The following is an 18,609-nucleotide window of genomic DNA, read 5'->3' on the forward strand; positions in this document are numbered from 1 at the left end:
TAGCAACTACCAATAAACCTGGAAAGGTTGTATTTTTTTCCCGTTTTTTGATTTTATATTACAACATTAATTATAATTTATTAATTATAGTGCGTCCCTTAACTTTAAAGATCAATCTGTTTAAAATGTTTCTTTATAATGTATGACATTGTGCGATATATACGATGCATGTTAGTATAACGTTAAAAACTACATTACCCACAATCCACGAAGCGTTGCTTTCAGAGAACGGAGACTGCAGTAATTCTTTGTTGTTAGCAAGTAAAGCAAAAAAGTGCAAATTTTACGGAAAATTAGGGACGTATTTATTGGGGCCATCTACTGCGGCGGAAAGTCTAAATAATACAAATAATAGGGCTTTCTTCTGCTTAACACAATTTTCCTACTGCGCATGAAGGCAACATGAACTCCACGCTATAGCAGTCGACGACGAAGAAGAGCATCGCAGCGTGGCTATGTCCGACCCGGCGGCTCAGGCCCTGCAACCCCGGCTTCTCCAAGCCCAGTCCGCTGGGTCGGCTGGGTCCAGCGTTGCCGCCACGGGCTCCGGTTCAGGGAACAGTGACCCGGCCAGACCGGGCCTTAGCCAACAGCAGCGCGCCAGCCAGAAAAAAGCTCAAGTTCGAGCCTTTCCACGGGCGAAAAAGCTCGAGAAACTTGGCGTTTTCTCCGCTTGCAAGGTAGCTAGCTAGCTAGCTAGCTAGCCTGGCTAGGCTAAGTTCAAAACAAAGCACTCTACTCTTACTATATTGGGGCTCGTCATTAGCCGAATAAGAAACTATTACTACCAAAGCAGCTAACGCAACAGTTGACTTTTCCATGTAGCAAGCTAGCAATATTTGTGGAAACATTACGCGCTATTATAATGCTAGATAATTGTGACTAAGTAGACCTATTTGAGGTGTTGTTATTATTCATTTATTGCAACTTGTGTTCATTCTCAGGCAAGTGACACATGCAAATGTAATGGGTGGAAGAATCCGAACCCACCCACGGCCCCCCGGATGGACCTGCAGCAACAAGCCGCCAGCCTGAGTGAGCAGTGCCGCAGCTGTGGACATGCCCTGGGTATTAACTAACTCCCATCCAGCATTCTTCTGCAAAAGTATAAGCTTATATGCACTGTAATGTGACCTGTTCATCTCATAAACTGTTCACCAGCTTGGTGAATAATGCACAATGTTAACGCCACATGTGATAGAGCTATAGAAAACGTCACATTTAAGAAAGCGTGCTTTGTGTGGACCGTCAGCACTTGATATGCTGACTAACCTTAACTAGCTGTCTGATCCACTCGTTTTGATGCCGTGCTTGCAGCCGATCACGTGTCCCACCTGGAGAACGTGTCAGAGGATGAGATCAACAGGCTGCTGGGAATGGTGGTGGACGTGGAAAACCTGTTTATGTCCGTGCACAAGGAGGAGGACACGGACACCAAGCAGGTCTACTTCTACCTGTTCAAGGTGAGGGCTTGCATGGCGGTTAGATCTACTAGAATGTGCAGCGCGAGCTCAAACGTGGAACGTGTTTTTTATTCTTTATATTGTGTAGCTGCTGAGGAAATGCATCCTGCAGATGAGCCAGCCGGTGGTAGAAGGATCACTGGGCAGTCCACCTTTTGAAAAGCCAAACATTGAGCAGGTGAATGTGAAATTTCACAAATGGGAACCAAGGGGCATCAAAGTTTCTCAGCTGCGCTCTTCACCGTTGAAACGTTTCTCATATTCCGCCCTTCTCTCCAAAGGGGGTTTTGAATTTCGTCCAGTACAAGTTCAGCCACCTGGCTCCCAAAGAAAGGCAGACCATGTTCGAGCTGTCCAAGATGTTTCTCCTGTGCCTCAACTACTGGAAGCTGGAGACGCCGACGCAGTACCGCCAGCGCACGCAAAAGGACGACGGCACGGCGTACAAAGTGGACTACACCCGCTGGTTGTGCTACTGCCACGTGCCTCAGAGCAACGACAGCCTGCCGCGCTACGAGACCACGCAGGTCTTCGGCCGCAGCCTGCTCAAGTCCATCTTCACGGTGACGCGGCGTCAGCTGTTGGAGAAGTTCAGGGTGGAGAAGGACAAGCTGCTGCCGGAGAAGCGCACGCTCATCCTCACACACTTCCCCAAGTAAGAACAATTTGTGTCTCAGCATCACAATCGAATTGATGACTTTTATCATCGGTCATCAGGTTTTTATCCATGCTGGAGGAGGAAATCTATGGGGAAAATTCTCCCATCTGGGAGGCCGACTTCACCGTGCCCGCCGCTGATGGTGCACAGCTGGGACATCACACAGGTGAAGCGTGCAAGAAACAAAAAAAAATATTCAAAATGTCTGTCTTTGCAAAGATCATAGCGCTCAGTTTCGATAGATATACTTGATTAATCCTGCAAGGGAAATATTCACACATAATATTCAGCTGCTCTATACATAATATACATTTTCTACAAGCTACAATAGGGAAACAAATAAATACAAGTAGCATTAAGAAGGAACTAAAAGGCCGGAAAATGTTACCCAAAAATAGACGGATAGACACTATCACAGAGGTGTTATGGTATTCTATTATAGTCACCATTTCTTTGGTAGATTATACACTGGGAGCAACTTTAAAGCGCAACCAAAGAAGCGATTTCCACCAAACTCAAAGGACGGTCAGTCGGGTTGGCTATATTTTAGATATCATCACAGTTGTCAAATCCGTATGTTTGAAACCGTGCCGGTGCTTAAATGGCGCCCAAACCAGTACTTAAAAAAAAAAAAAGTTTTTTTTTTATTACAACAAGGAACTTTCTCAATGCTAACGTTGAGTTATTATGTCTTATTATTGCCTATCATGTCTACTATTGTAAGTAATACCAGTATAAAGGTGTAACATAGGGGTGTAACTTAATGTCTGCAGGGCTCTAATAATGTTAAAAAACATTTTTAGAAGGTAATGAATAGGTTTTCTATGCTCTAACTACGAAAATATGGTATTTATTAATATTGAATCCTACTTTGCGAAAATGGACCTATCATGGCCAGGTCTGGAACCAATAAACTGCGATAAACGCGGGACGACTGCATATACTGTATATTAGTAATAAAATCACCAATTTGAAATAAAATCCTCAACAAATTATTTACAAATTGCATATTGTTACAGCAAAACCAGCAGCAACACAAGGTACCTGATGTGCAAACATTTCACACAGTTTGAGGAGATATTGATCATTGCTACACAGCTGTGGCAAAGGTAGACCAGTGTTAATCGTACATGCAAGAGTCGGGTATTAATTGAGCATCCCTGGGGTAAGGCGCAAGCACAGATGCAACAACCATTTCATCGAGTTCTCTTCTGTTCTCATGCGCTGGAGTAGGACTTGGGTTTCATGCAAAGCCCAGCCAAATCACATGGTTCATGTGTGTGCTTTGTTCCAGCTCATCCATTCTATACTTCATTTGCTGTATGGAATGAAGTGGCCAGTGGCCGAATATAAACATACAGTAATATGACAGCTCATTTTGGTGTTTTTGGGGTTTTTTTTGTCTCCCAGTGATCAGTCCGGCCGCTGTTTCGGGCTCTTCCGCTCTCTCGAAGGCTTTAAGCGCCGGTTCGTCATTGGGCGGTCTTGAGGGTCTTGCAGGATCAGAGCCAATCACAGGTCAGCAACTTTGTGTTTGATCATTGTTCATTCTGTATACTCTTTGACGTGTCCACTTGTGTTCAGGAGAGAAGCGCAAACTCCCCGAGACGCTGACACTGGAGGATGCCAAACGCATCCGTGTGATGGGCGACATTCCCATGGAGCTGGTCAACGAGGTCATGATGACCATCACCGACCCGGCCGCCATGCTGGGTCCCGAGGTCAGTTAGTCAGTTAGCCAGTCAAATCAGGGCCATAATCGTGTAATTTTACACGCATTGATAACTTGATTTTTGTTCTTTGCAGACCAATCTATTGACGCCAAATGCCGCCCGCGACGAGACGGCACGTCTGGAGGAGCGGCGTGGCATCATCGAGTTCCACGTCATCGGGAACTCTCTCTCCCAAAAGTCCAACAAGAAGATCCTGATGTGGCTGGTGGGGCTGCAGAACGTCTTCTCGCATCAGTTACCTCGCATGCCCAAAGAGTACATCACGCGCCTCGTCTTTGACCCGTGAGTGGGACTGCCATCTCAGGCGCCGAAAGCTAAAACGTCACACCTGCTCGCCTTATCGACTTTTTTTTTTATTTTTACCCACCAACAGGAAGCACAAGACCTTAGCCCTCATCAAAGATGGCCGCGTCATAGGGGGCGTCTGTTTTAGGATGTTTCCCACTCAGGGCTTCACAGAGATTGTCTTCTGTGCGGTCACATCCAACGAGCAAGTCAAGGTACTCAACTAGCGCTTGAAAGCAGCTCTTTTGGCAACCACAAGGGGGCAGCATAGTTTGGAGTGTAAAGCTTCACTATTGGAATGCACCAGTGGAATGCAAGTGTATTTTTTTTCCTTTCAGATTTTTCATAATAAAAGGTTTAAATTAGCAGTAATTCACTGTTAAGACAAGCACGTGATTGGCATATGCCGATAAATGCCTTTCAACGTCGATCACAAAAGCCGATCACCTGTGGCTCGTACTATTGCAGCATGCAGCCTGTGGTGCAGGCTTTCCTTCACACTGCGCAGGTATGCCAAACCCAAAACAATCATGTCTGCCGTGTGGGACTTACCTGTTATTTGTGTGAGTGGTATAAATATACCTCCCTGCAAAATATGCTACGAAAAATATCTCGTCGGGGTAGCACATGTAGCCAACGCTACATTAGCTGCCATGCATATTTTAACAATAAAATACATTTAAATAATTAACTATTACACAAAATTTATTTGTTGTTTTTTTTGTTGTTGTTGTTGTTTGGGCTGCAAATATGGCACAAGGTGGACACCCTCACCTTACCAGTCCTACTGTACAGGGATTCTAATGCCACCTATGAGCCTAACCTGCATGCATTTGAGATGTTTTTGGTGACTGTTTCAAAAATGCAAGTGTATTTTTTTCTTTCAGATTTTTCATAATGAATGGTTTAAATTAGCAGATAATTCATTGTTAATGTAGCGGTCAATGTGATATTTACATTTATTATTCCACTATTGGAATTGATGCATTACCACCAGCTCTGATTTTGGCCAATTTCATCCTTTCATAAGATGCTTGTGGTTCTATCAATCCTTAGAAATCCTTTCTTCCCTTGGTTTTCCATCAGGGCTACGGCACACACTTGATGAACCACCTGAAGGAGTACCACATCAAACACAACATTCTCTATTTCCTCACCTACGCCGACGAGTACGCCATCGGCTACTTCAAGAAGCAGGTGACCACCCTGTTCACTCTCCTGATCCCCTTTCCCACCTAAATGCACGTTCCTCCTCCTCTTGGCAGGGCTTCTCCAAAGACATCAAGGTGCCCAAGAGTCGCTACCTGGGCTACATTAAAGACTACGAGGGAGCCACGCTCATGGAGTGCGAGCTCAACCCTCGTATACCGTACACGGAGCTGTCTCACATCATCAAGAGGCAGAAAGAGGTGAGCCGTCTTCTTCACTTTACTCAACTTCTTTTATTATAATGTCATCATACTCCTTTCCAGATCATCAAGAAGCTGATTGAGAGGAAGCAGACACAGATCAGGAAGGTCTACCCTGGTCTGACTTGTTTCAAGGAGGGAGTGCGGCAGATTCCCGTGGAGAGCATCCCCGGCATACGTGAGTGTTGGCAGTGTATACTAATGAATAAGCAAAAAACAAGCACTGACCTTGTTGTCTTGCAGGAGAGACTGGATGGAAACCCAGCGCCAAGGAGAAAGTGTAAGTCATGCAAAATGCCATCACATTGGGTTATGTGTGGATGTATCGTTTACAACAATTGGAAGTGCTACAAAAGCTTGGAATCTGACCTAAGGTGTTTGAAAGAGGATTCATTTAGTAGTAGTAGTAGTAGTAGTAGTACTTTATTAATCCCACAGCAGGGAAATTCACTTGTTACAGCAGCAAGCAAGATACACAAGTAAAGAATGCATAGTGACATAGTGAATACAAAATGGTTCAGGTGTTGTAGAGCCTGATAGCGGTCGGTATGAAGGACCTGCGGAACCCCTCCTTCTTACACCGTGGGTGTAACAGTCTACTGCTGAAGGAGCTGCTAAGGGAACCCACAGTGTCATGTAGCGGGTGAGAGGTGTTGTCCATGATGGATGTCAGCTTAGCCAACATCCTTCTCTCCCCCACTTCCTCCACGGAGTCCAAAGGACCGTCCAGGACAGAGCTCGCTCTCCTGATCAGTCTATTTATCCTGCTTCTGTCCCTGTCCGTGCTGCCCCCTCTCCAGCAGCCCACAGCATAGAAGATGGCTGAGGCCACCACAGAGTCATAGAAGGTCCGTAAGAGAGTCCTGCACACACCAAAGGACCTCAGTCTCCTCAGCAGGTGGAGGCGACTCTGGCCCTTCCTGTAGAGGGCGTGGGTGTTGACGGACCAGTCCAGTTTGTTGGTAAGGTGAACACCCAGGAATTTGTAGCTGTCTACCAACTCTATGTCTGCTCCCTGGATGTTCACCGGTGTGAAGTGGGATGTTTTCCTCTGGAAGTTAATGATCATCTCCTTTGTCTTGCTGGTGTTGAGTTGCAGCTGGTTAAGCTCACTCCAGCTGACAAAGTCCCTGATGACCGCCCTGTATTCCAGATCATTCCCCTCCGAAACACAACCAACAATGGCTGTGTCATCGGAGAACTTCTGGATGTACATTTCATGATTTACATTGTATAATATAATAGTAACAGGTGGTGGGCATCTAGTTCCATCCATCGTCTATGCCGCTTATCCTCACTAGAGTCGCGGGTACGCTGGAGCCTTTCCCAGCTGACTTCAGGCGAGAACCCCTGGACTGGTCGCCAGCCAATTGCAGGGCACATACAGTATAGACAAACAACCATTCACTACGGACAATTTAGAACACAGCACTAATTAAAATGGCTGCCATGTATTTGGTTTTCTTGCTCATGTTTATGTGTTAATTCATGAATTATGTCTTCTAGGAAAGAGGTGAAGGACCCTGATGTGCTGTACAACATGCTGAAGAACCTCCTGGCCCAGATAAAGGTAAGCAAACAGATGTTAAAAAGTGTAGGCCCTAGAATTGAACCTTGAGGTGCGCCACAGCCCATTTTGATAGCATTTATATCAAAGGAAACATTTTGTGTTTGTGTGTGTGTGTGTGTGTGTGTGTGTGTGTGTCTGTGTCTGTGTCTGTGTGTAACGTGATCTGTACTTGAACTTATCTCATTTTAACAGACTCACCCGGACGCTTGGCCTTTTATGGAGCCCGTGAAGAAATCCGATGCTCCGGATTATTACGAGATCATCCGCTTCCCCATCGGTCAGCCGCCGCTCGCTCGTACTCGTCGCCGTTGCGTTCATTTTTCAGTCTCTTCGGCAGAATGACCCACACAGGGAATGTGTTGCTCTCGCCCGCAGACCTGAAAACCATGACTGAGCGCCTGAAGAACCGATACTACGTGACCAAGAAGCTCTTCATCGCCGACCTGCAGCGAATCATTACTAATTGTCGCGAGTACAACCCCCCCGACAGCGAGTACTGCAAGTGTGCCAACACCCTGGAGAAGTTCTTCTACTTCAAGTTGAAAGACGGAGGCCTGATAGAGAAATGAGAACCCCAAGTTGTTCTTCTCAAGACGGCGGGTGAATAATCTGCGTACCAAAGTTCAGACACATTTTATTTATAACATTTACGCCATTCCGCTCTGCGTCGCACTTCGGAACTCGGGGACTTCAAAGCCATGTTGCCTTCAGTTACCGACACACTTGAAGCGTAGTCTATTGAAGGAAAGGAGCACAACATTTAGGCTGTGCTTGGTGGGATCGTCAACAGCAATGAGTCTCGTCTGGGTGTTGAAATGTTACAATCGTGTATCACCGTCACAGATTCGACAACAAAAATGATTATTTTTAAACCTTTTGGTGTTTAGCTCCATTGTGATGAATATGCGGAAGAAAAGGGAATGCTGATGAAGATGTTGGTTACATTCTGCATTCAATATTCAGCCTAGGGAGAAATTGTGCCACTGGCTTCAAATATTTTGCCTGAACAGTGCTTTAACTATTTTTGGCACTTGGGTGCTACGTGAAAATATCCCCGATTTGCAGCCTTTAAATACCTGCATAAAAATAGTAAATAATGGTTGTTTCTTCCATTTCAGAGAACTTCGTGGCTATTCCATTACTGCTTTTTAGATCTGGACTGTGTGTGTACATGTGTAGATAGAAAAGACGCTTGTGTACTATTTTTTGTTTTCTACTTGAAATCATGTTTGACTCACTTTATAAAGCGTCGTGTTTGTCCCACACTCGTTTCCATAGCGCCATGGTTCACACGCCAGTTACCGTACTGTCACTGTAGTGCTGTTAATGACAATAAAGGTTGTTTAGGTTTTTTTTGTCTTTTTTGGTTCCGAAGTCGTCAGTGTGTAGTGCTAACGTCACAAGTAACCAAGGCATCATGGCCACCTTCTACATTGAGCTATATAATTTCATAATTTTGCATATAACTTCAATTGAAAGAAGTATTTACGCTTGTTACGATGTTAGGCAGCCATCTTGGAAGTTGTGTTCGCGTGCCCTCGGAAATTGAAGTGGCCGTGACGTTCACTGTCCCTCAGCATCTTGGAAATGTAAAAAAGACTGCAAAACTTCAAATCTAAAGGGTGTCCCCAAAAGTGTATACACACTTTAGCTAAATGTAAACAAGTGTTTATTAGAATTCATTCAATTTTGAAAATGCAATAGAATTTACAAATATTTTTTTGTTTTGTCATCGCCTTTTCTCCAGCTGTCATCCAGACACTGCTGTTTCAACTGCGTTTTCATACGGTAGCGTCAATATCATACGGTAGCATTTTAGAATTAATTTCCTTTCTTCCAAGTTTAGTCTGGCTACCTTCATTCATTACAATGGGTTTTTAATCTGCAAAGGAAAAACAAACAATTGAGTTAGCAGCTGCTGAAAGGTGAACATAAACAAATTTTGGGACACCGTGTGTTTACAGTATTTTACAATTTCAGATCTTCGTATAGTTTTTACTTAAAACTGCTTTCCTCCTGGTAGCACTTTTGTTTTTGGTGCATTGTGTAACTTTGCGGAACTGAACATTCTTTTCAACGTCAGTGTGCACTAGAAGTTTCGCTTTCATTCTAGGAGGAGGAGCACAAGAAGCCAACCCCAGCTGAGTCTGTTGCAGCTTCTCACGTTTACTGCACTTGGAGGCCTCAGCAGGGTTAATTTAAAAGGGCTGCAAAGGGTGTCACTCACCTTGAAATGAGTTCAATGTGACTTTAGTCTCACTTTATTTTGTGTCTTGAACATTTCAGGTGTTGTAAAGTTTGTGGAAAGGCTCACAGTTTTTAGACATCCTTTATTTCTGTCTGGCATTTTTTCCAAGTGCATATGGACACTTGTGCACTCTAATACATTTGTTATTTAGTAGTTACAAGGGTGAAAGCCTGTCGCTGCTCAGTCATGCTGTTGTTGCTCCAGAGCCTCCCTCCCTGGGCCCTCTCATTGTGACTCAGCCAACAGGCGTTAAGTTTCGTTTTCCAGCTGACAGCTGTGCACAAAGGGACACGATTGATTCACATGCTCGCTTTGGTCTAGCTGGTAAGTCATCTTCACCATGACCACCCAGCTTTAACCTCTTCAGATCAGTGAACTTGATTGATTCTGTCCTCTCGGCAGTGTCCCATTGCAGGATGTCAGACTTTGGACTGTTTGAGTACCAGGAGGAGGTGGTCCAGAGAGCTCTGCGAGGAGAAAACATCATCATCTGGCTGCCCACGGGGAGCGGGAAGACGCGTGCCGCCGTCTACGTGGCCAAGAAGCACCTACAGAGGAGGCAGCAGGGCAAAGTGGTGGTCCTGGTAAACATGGTAAAGAAAAAAAAACACTGAATGTTTAAAAAGGTGATATCTGCTGACCTTTGGCAACCATGAAGTTCATCTGTCAATCATTTGGTGGTAGACATTCTATACAGGTGTTCATCGTGACCTTTGACCTTATACATTTATAATAATCCATATAACTAAATAATCCATAACACGGCTTTTCAACTCAGTTGTCAAAGCTCATCAATGTGGCAGGAGGACTTTCTGCAAACCTGCAAAAACGCTAGCCAAAGATCCTCTATATAATGAGGAGCACTCTGCTGCTGCTAAGTCAAAGGTCCTCTATGTGACAGGAGTGCAGTGCTGTTTTTAAATTCCTACTGCAGCAATGCGAGTCAAAGATCCTCTATAGACAGGAGCACTCTGTTGTTTTTAAAGACTGCAAAAACACTAGTCAAAGATCCTCTAAATGACAGGAGCGCTTTGCTGTTTTTAAGGAGCTATTGCTAAAATGTTAGTCAAAGATCCTTTATGTAGCAGGAGTGCCGAAGGACGAGCTGCAAAAACACTAGTCAAAGATTTTCTATAAGACGGAGCACGCTGATTTTCCATAGCAACTGCAAAAATCGCGAGTCAAAGATTCTCTATACAACAGGAGTGTTTTGCTGGTTTTTAAGAGCTGTGATAAAAAAAAAATGCTAGTCAAAGATCCTCTATATGACGGGAGTACTTTGCTGTTTTTAAGGAGATATTCTTAAAATGGGAGTCAAAAGATTTTCAATGTGACAGGAGCGTTTTTAAGACATTCTATAAAAATGCTAGTCAAAGATTGTCTATATGACATCAGTGTTTTGGTGTTTTTAGGACCTACTAGAAAAATGCTATTCAAAGATCCTCTATATGACAGGAGTACTGTGCTGGTTTTTAGGATCTACTGTAAGAAAGCAAGTCAAAGATCCTCTCCATATGACAGGAGCAGTCTGGTGTTTTTAAAGACCTACTGCAAAAACACGCGTCAAAGATTATCTGGAGGGTTGTGCTGTTTTTGGGGACCTGTACTGTAGCTAAAATCAGCTAATCAAAGATCCTTTATCTGACAGGAGTGTTGTGCTGTTTTTCAGGATCAACTTCAAAAACACCAGTCAAAGATGTTGTATATGGCAGGAGTACTTTGCTGAGACCCTCAGTAGGACAGAAGTGCTGTGCATCTTGACAGTTACTTCCAGTCATCAGGGTTGTTGGTGTGAAGTAGTGTTTTGTATTTGGATGACAGTAGGCTGTAGTGCGGTTTGTACAAATGAATGGTGTCGTGGTGCAGCTTCACCTGGTGGACCAACACTTCAGCACAGAGTTTGTTCCCGGCCTGGCGCCGCCCTACAAGGTGGTGGCGGTGAGCGGTTACAGTGACGAGAAGGACTTCTTCGGCAAGCTGCTGCGAGACTCTGACGTGGTGATCTGCACAGCGCAGATCTTTCACAACGCTCTGGTCAGCACGGAGGAGGCCAAGCACGTGGAGCTCTCAGGTGGGTCAGAACACCTCCGTGTGACCTCCGTGTGGCCCCAGTGACTCATCCTCAGGCCGCTCTGCAGAGATCTCCCTGCTCGTTGTGGACGAGTGTCACCACACACACAAGAACATGGTCTACAACAAGATCATGAGAGAATACCTGCACCAGAAGATGCTCAATGGAGCAACACTGCCTCAGATTCTTGGACTCACGGCGTCCCCGGGCACGGGCAGAGCTAAGTGTCTGGACAGAGCTGTGCTGCATGTTCTCCAGGTCACTAGATACTCAAATAGCTACTTGTCAGTTTTTCATAAACAGTATTATTACTTCCATATTGCATTTATTACGTCAGATGATCAAAAAACGAGTACTAAATCAAATCTAAAGCACATCTTGAAAAAAGTACAATAATTACAGTAATGATACAATTACAATGCCATAGTATTATTATAAAAAGTAAAAGAATATTTTATTTAAAGTAAAAGTCAAAGATAAAACAAAAAAAGTTTGTTTTTCCCTGCCAGCTGTGCGCCAGCTTGGATTCTGTCATCGTTACAACCAACAAGTCCACTCAGGAACTCAACATGAGAGTACCGCGACCCGTCAAGATCTTTGACATAGTGGAAAGAAGACCCCAGGTAATATTATATTTGTCAGAAACATATGATGTCTGCGCGGTACGTGAGGGTGCCATCTATGTACCGCGTGTCTATCCTGCGACGTAGGATCCCTTTGGAGATCAGCTGAAGTGCATCATGCAGCAGATCCATGACTTCATGAAACCCCCAGAGGACTTCACGCTGAGGGAATGCGGCACGCAAGAGTACGAAGCGGACATGGTCACACTGGAGAAGAGAGGTTGGTTGGTGGCTTTCTTTCAGGGTTTTAGCAATCAGCACAACTTCCTCTTCCAAAGATGTCCTCCATTTTTTTTCTCCTGATAATTGATAGTAGGTAATTATCATGCACACATTCCCTGCTTATATTTGATCACTATTAGTCACTGATAATAGTGGAACACTAATGACTTATTTGTCTCTTTACATTATTTTCTTAGATTCATATGTTCATTTTGCTATTTCAGTTTATATTTTTAGATCATTTTTATATTGTTATTTTTATATTATTATTTATGCTTTATTTGCATTTTTAAATGTATTTATTTATACTTGTATTTCTTAGTTTTAATATTTTAAATAAGCCACATGTAGAGCTTTTCATTTGGGATTCAGGAAAGCTGTAATGTCAAACCAAACTGAATCCAGATTTGATCCAGATTGCACACAAAGCAAAGAAAATCAAATTGAGCAGACAAGATAGAATTTTGCATGTCAAAAGTCCCCCAAAACTCAAATTTAACTTGTTGTGTTTTGCCTACTTTTCCCACTTTAACGTACTGAATTTGGATTCTGAATTCCGCTTGAGTGAGCATTCACACTCAAGATATGTGTGTCACAAAATGTCACTTTTTATGTTTGTTTAACATAAATTTTAGTATATTTTTTTAACTTTTATCTTTTTGGAATGTGTGTTTTGTTTGTTTTTTTTTAATGTTATGGACACTGCAATATCAAACCAAATTGAATCCAGATTTGGTCCAAATTGTACACAAAGCAGACAATAAAATTGAGCTCACAAAATGTAATTTCACATGTCAAAAGTCCCCCAAAACTCACATTTAACTTGTTGTGTTTTTCATACTTTTCCCACTTTAACAGACTGAATTTGGATTTTGATTCAGTTTGAGTGCGCATTCACACTCACAATGTCATAAAAAGTCATTTTTTTATTATCATCATTGTTTTAAAACTCTTATCTTATTGGATTTTTTTTTTTTTTTTACAGGTTTAAGGAAGCTCTAATGTCAAACCAAATTAAATCCAGATTTGAACCAGATGGCACACCAAGTAGAAAATCAAATGCAGCACGCAAAATCAAATAAAAAAATCAAAATACCCCAAAACAAATTAAATCTGTTGTGTTTTTACCATTTTAAAAATTGAAATGGGATTCTGATTCAGTTTGAGTGAGCGTTCACACTCACGATGTGATAAAATATCACATTTCTTTTTTCCCACGCAAGTTTTATTATTGTTTTGAAGCTGTTATCTTAGTGGATTCATTCTTTATTTTTTTTATTTTGAGCATATTAATGAAAGTTGTCAGCCCATGTTGAATCCAGATTTGATCCAGATTGCGCACAAAGCACCAAATCAAATTAAACACAGAAAATCTCATATAAAAAAACACCCAAATAATCACAATAACAACTGAAATGTTATGTCAGGTTGCAAAGTGTTGATGATTTGATTACATTTTGTATGGAAAAAGTGGATCTGGATGACCACTGACGTCGTAGATGTCCTTCGTGGAGGTCTCCACTACATGCTGCTTTCATAGAATTGCTGTATTCTGTGTTGTAGGAGTGCAGGAGTACAACCGCGTGCTGCAACAGTGCGCCATCCACTTGCGTAAATACAACGACGCCCTGCTCATCAACGACACGCTGCGCATGAAGGACGCCCTCAGGTTCTTGAAGGACTTCTACAAACTCAGGATGACCACCCTCATCGACTCCACCGACCTCTTCCTGGTACAACTCTTCCAAGGTGGGCTGCTCTTGTCGTTGCTGTTGCTGTTTATTGTCCTCACCCGTCCATGTGGTACGCACCGCAGAGAACCGACAGCAGCTGAAGACGCTGGCGAGGGACCCGCGCTACGAAAACCCCAAGATGGCCCAGCTGGAGGCCACCCTGCTGAGGATTCTCCGTCCAAGTGTGGAGTCCAGGGGGATCCTCTTCAGCAAGACGCGTAGAAGCACCAGCTGCTTGATGGACTGGGTGCTCAGGAATGCCAGCCTGCAGGAAGCGGGCATCAAGCCCGCCATCTTGATTGGCACCACCTCCATGACGCAGGTGGGCGACGCATTTTATGAAGTGTTGTGGAAGATAATCTTGAAGCTACCGTACGTTTTTTTTTTTTTTGTAAAGCCATAATTTTCTTATGCAGCACGAGCAGAGGAGCACCATCCAGAAGTTCCGCCAGGGCGCCGTCAACCTCCTTATCGCCACCAGCGTGGCCGAGGAGGGTCTGGACATCCCGGAATGCAACCTGGTGGTGCGCTACGGTCTGCTAACCAATGAGATTGCGCAGCAGCAGGCTAGCGGGCGCGCTCGAGCCAAAGACAGCCAGTACTCCCTCGTGGCCCAGCGAGGAGGGCGGGAAGAACGCCGGGAGCACGTCAACATGTACCTGCAGGAGCTGACCGCCAAGGCCGTCGCTGCGGTCCACCAGATGACCCCCAGCCAGTTTAGTGAAAAGGTGGGACCAACTCCTCTCCTTCTCCCCCACCTGACCTCCTCAGCCGTCCATCATCCTCATTCTTCTTTTGCCTCCAGATAGCCGAGCTTCAGAGGGAGGCGGTTTGCCAGGGCCGTAATGCAGAAAGCGAGAAGAAGAAGAAGAATGGTCGCTACTCTGCCTCCAGCGTGCAGCTCCTGTGTCAGCACTGTTTGACACCTGTGGCACGTGGCAGCGACTTTCAGCTTGTGGAGAACATGCATTACGTCAACGTCAACCCCGACTTTAAGTGAGTTAGCGCTCAAGGAAGGATTCAAACTGTTCACAGCCACTTGGTACCATATTTGGGTGTCATCCCTCTTTTATCACAATTACTGGGTTCCAGAGCGGGAGTCCTTTTGTATATATGGGATATTTCTGTAGTAAACCTGTTTACAACCTTCTAAATACTGTTTTTAAGATTATTAGAGCCCTCTAGATATGAAATAACACCCCTATTGTCACTTTTACACTTGTATTACCCAATATAATAGAGACAATACGACATAGAAGACATAATAATAACATACACTCCTTTTTAACTTCCGGGTTCTGTACAGCACTTCCTGTGGTGGCTCTTGTCTCGTTAGTGTAGCATTACTGACATCTAGTGACCAGTGTAGAACACTGCATATCATTACAACATCTTGAGAATGCGTTCTCTGAATGCCTTATACACTGTATTTGTATTTGACTTCATTTAGCCATTTTCATGCTTGACAATGCTTAATTTCGGCTAAAAATGCGTGCAATTTGGTTAAATATGCATATTTTTGGCCTTATTCCCATTATTATATATTTCCTAAACCGTGATATCGAGTGAAATTTGACTCCTGAAGTGGCGAGGGATTACCATACAGTCCTCGGTTCATTTCTTCGACACTGATGTGCACTTCGTCATTCATCAAAGTGGTGACTTTTAACGTTCAAATGCAATTTTTGTGTGAATTTCCATGATTTTGTCTCAAATAGCCACACTTGTCTCTTGATGGATTCAAAATACAAAAATGATTTTTAACGGAGAAAAACATAGCACCTACTCTGCGTCTTAAGGTGTCATGCCAGTACTTCCCAGAGCCACTAGGGGGCGTATGTGCATTACATTATGGTCCTTTAAACAGTGGCGAGTCTCTGAATGGGTTGCAGTTTTTGTTTTCTTTCTTGTTAATGTCAGGCTCTGGTCTCAGGGAGAAGTACAACATCGGCGCACAGGTGCAGCTAGAGAGGACCTTCGCCGACTGGGAGCCCGGCTGCGTGATCATGTGCAACAATGGCAGCTGCAGCAAGGAGTGGGGGTGCGAGATAAAGTACAGGAAGGTGGCCCTGCTGCCCAACGTGGCCGTCGAAAACTTCGCCCTGGAGACGCCCGGCGGCAGGACGATGGTGAAGAGGTGGAAGGACGTTCCTTTCACCGTGGAGGAGTTCAGCTTCACTGACTACTGCCAGGATCACTTTCTTTGCAACTGAGGTGAAGGCTTCTACGTGGGAGCGTCGGCCGCCATGACGCAGCGCCGTCCCTCCACACATGCAAGCAGTCGCTTGTGCCTGCAGGCTGGCGAGGCGCGTTACGCTTGAATCATGCTTGAAATGAGCATGCCAGCTTTGTTTATGCCCAAGGTTTTTTTTGTGGGCTTCATCTCAAGTCATGCACACGACACAACACAAAGTGTAACATGACCCCAAAGCATCATGCGTGGACCCCCACCCCTTACAATTCAACACACATGAAATCTTTTCTTTGTGCTATTATATAACACGTCTTTAACTTAAAATGTTTACAAATAAACTGTAGCCTGTACTGATTAATACTATTAATAATCATTTTATTGGTTTGTATGTTCTGCAAATTAAACACTAACATGATCTTATTGTCGGTAGATTGTCTTGCCTTTGTGGACCACTAGAGGGCTCTCTTAATCAGGCAATGCCTACATAGATTGTAGTTTTGGCGGCTGAATTATACATCGATAACAAATTCATACATGAAATAAAAAATAATAAAATACAAATCAAACAAAATGCATATTTTAAAATAATATAAGACACGCTATAGAATGAATAAAAACTGTGTTTAATCCATGTAACATTATACTAACGGGGAGAAAACACTATAGGGACAAGCGATAATAGTAATAATGATAAGGTTAATTACATGACATTTGATATCCTTGGTGGAGTGTTTTAAATGCACGATATAATTATGATGCATTTAACTGCTTCACTGCCTGACTGGGTCAATTGTTTTTTTTTGTATTTCAGGCCGGCTCATTTAACACCATCTAGCAGCACTGGAGTGGCAGCAAATCTGCAAATAGAAGATAAGATCATGTCCACATGAGGGTCAACACACACACACGGCCGCACGCATGCCGCAATCACCCTCACGACAACAAAAAAAGCTACGCCTGACTTGTTTGGAGGAGGAAACTGGTACGATTGACGGTGATGTGACTCACAGCGTCTCTAATCAACGCTGATTATTTCCTTTTTCCACACGCCGTGCTTGCTGATTGCAATTAGCTGTGTGTGCGTGCGCGTGTGTGTGTGCATCATGTACATGTTCATGGTAGCATACAAAGCATCAGCCTGTAGCGTGCCCCTCAGAACTATTTTTCCTACAGGAAGTAAAGGAAATAGAAATCAGTTCCAGGTTTAGCATGCGGCCATCATAAGGCAGTTTTTTTAAGTCACATTTTAACATCGATGACTTGGACTGCATGAGAAAGTGGAAAGTAAAAACAGCTCCCTATGGCCACACGTCATTTATGAATAATTGCATTTCACAACACGGCAGCAGCAACAGAACCAATGTTGTAATAGCCGCAAGTAGCCAGCAGCGCCGCTGACCACCCCCGATGCAGCTGCTGCCATCTTGTGGAGTTAATAAAACCTACAACGGGGTTGGCTCATCAACATCATCGTCATCGTCAGAAGCAATAAGAAGAGCAGTCAAATAAGAAATGGAGTCATCGATCATGCATGGAGAGGAGAGCTGCGGGGTTGCGAGCTGCACCTTTAGCCTAATGGAAGCACTACATTAACTGCTGGACTCTTTTGACACATCCAATTATACGGGACGCCCCCACCTGAAAATACCCTGCAACCCATCCAGGGAACACCCTGGGACTTGCAGCGCCATCCACGCAAGTTGTTGCCGCTGAAGTAGTGAAGAAAGGACATTTGACAAAGCACCTTTGGCCGATGTTTAAAATACCAAGACTGCCACTGCAGCAAAGTGGAGACTGTGGACTGTACAGGGTAAGCTAACGTTGGCATGTGTGTTTGTTTATGTAGGTTGTAGTCGTGTGTCCTCCAAGGTAAGCTTACCTGAGCATGTGTAGGAAAGCCAGCTGGATTTGTTGGCTCTTGTCAGCATGTTAATTCAAGAGGAGACTGAGGGCACCACTGCAGCAAAGCGGAGACAGTGGAGTGTAATAACACAGCAACATCCATGGTGAGCTAACCTTAGCATGTGTAGGGAACTGTGAAAACCCTACTGGGTATGACGTGTCTTCTCAGTAGGTTTATTCAAGAGGAGACTGAGGGCACCACTGCAGCAAAGTTGAGATTGTGGCCTATAATACCACAGCGCTCAGGGTAAGCTAACGTCGGCATGTGTGGGAAACTGCAAAACCCATGCTGGATTCAAAGTATCAGAACAAGACATGCTAACAAACAACAACGCAGGAGACTGAGGGCCTCCTGTATTTACTTCTCGACATGTTCATTCAAGAAGAGACTGAAGGAACCACAGTAGAAAAGCGAAGACGGTGAAGTATAGTGGCAGCGTCCAAGGTAAGCTAACCTTAGCATGGATGGGGAAGCTGCGAAAACCATACTGGTTTCAA

At 44.0% G+C, this 18,609-nt stretch overlaps 2 protein-coding genes across 3 annotated transcripts; both read left to right on the forward strand.

Annotated features, from left to right (window-relative positions):
* The first annotated feature begins 235 nt into the window (after nt 1-235).
* kat2a (K(lysine) acetyltransferase 2A) lies at nt 236-8,468 on the forward strand. Its single transcript, XM_054758363.1, has 17 exons — nt 236-680; nt 945-1,068; nt 1,318-1,463; nt 1,552-1,641; nt 1,745-2,118; nt 2,181-2,287; nt 3,532-3,639; nt 3,706-3,842; nt 3,928-4,136; nt 4,228-4,354; nt 5,226-5,336; nt 5,405-5,548; nt 5,612-5,726; nt 5,792-5,828; nt 7,055-7,118; nt 7,311-7,395; nt 7,494-8,468. The coding sequence occupies exons 1-17, from the start codon at nt 456-458 to the stop codon at nt 7,685-7,687; spliced, it is 2,397 nt and encodes a 798-aa protein (XP_054614338.1). The 5' UTR covers nt 236-455; the 3' UTR covers nt 7,688-8,468.
* An 87-nt stretch (nt 8,469-8,555) lies between these two features.
* On the forward strand, nt 8,556-16,950 carry dhx58 (DEXH (Asp-Glu-X-His) box polypeptide 58). 2 transcript variants are annotated; one of them, XM_054758365.1, is made up of 11 exons: nt 8,556-9,690; nt 9,769-9,959; nt 11,233-11,437; nt 11,505-11,695; nt 11,947-12,060; nt 12,148-12,280; nt 13,846-14,031; nt 14,099-14,337; nt 14,432-14,743; nt 14,821-15,011; nt 15,936-16,950. In XM_054758365.1, the coding sequence occupies exons 2-11, from the start codon at nt 9,783-9,785 to the stop codon at nt 16,195-16,197; spliced, it is 2,010 nt and encodes a 669-aa protein (XP_054614340.1). In that variant the 5' UTR covers nt 8,556-9,690; nt 9,769-9,782; the 3' UTR covers nt 16,198-16,950. The 2 variants fall into 2 exon arrangements, with proteins under 2 accessions (XP_054614340.1, XP_054614339.1); XM_054758364.1 differs by having other exon boundaries at nt 15,949-16,913.
* The last annotated feature ends 1,659 nt before the right edge of the window (nt 16,951-18,609 follow it).

This window comes from Dunckerocampus dactyliophorus, chromosome 18 (genome assembly GCF_027744805.1).
Source record: "Dunckerocampus dactyliophorus isolate RoL2022-P2 chromosome 18, RoL_Ddac_1.1, whole genome shotgun sequence".
NCBI lineage: Eukaryota > Metazoa > Chordata > Actinopteri > Syngnathiformes > Syngnathidae > Dunckerocampus > Dunckerocampus dactyliophorus.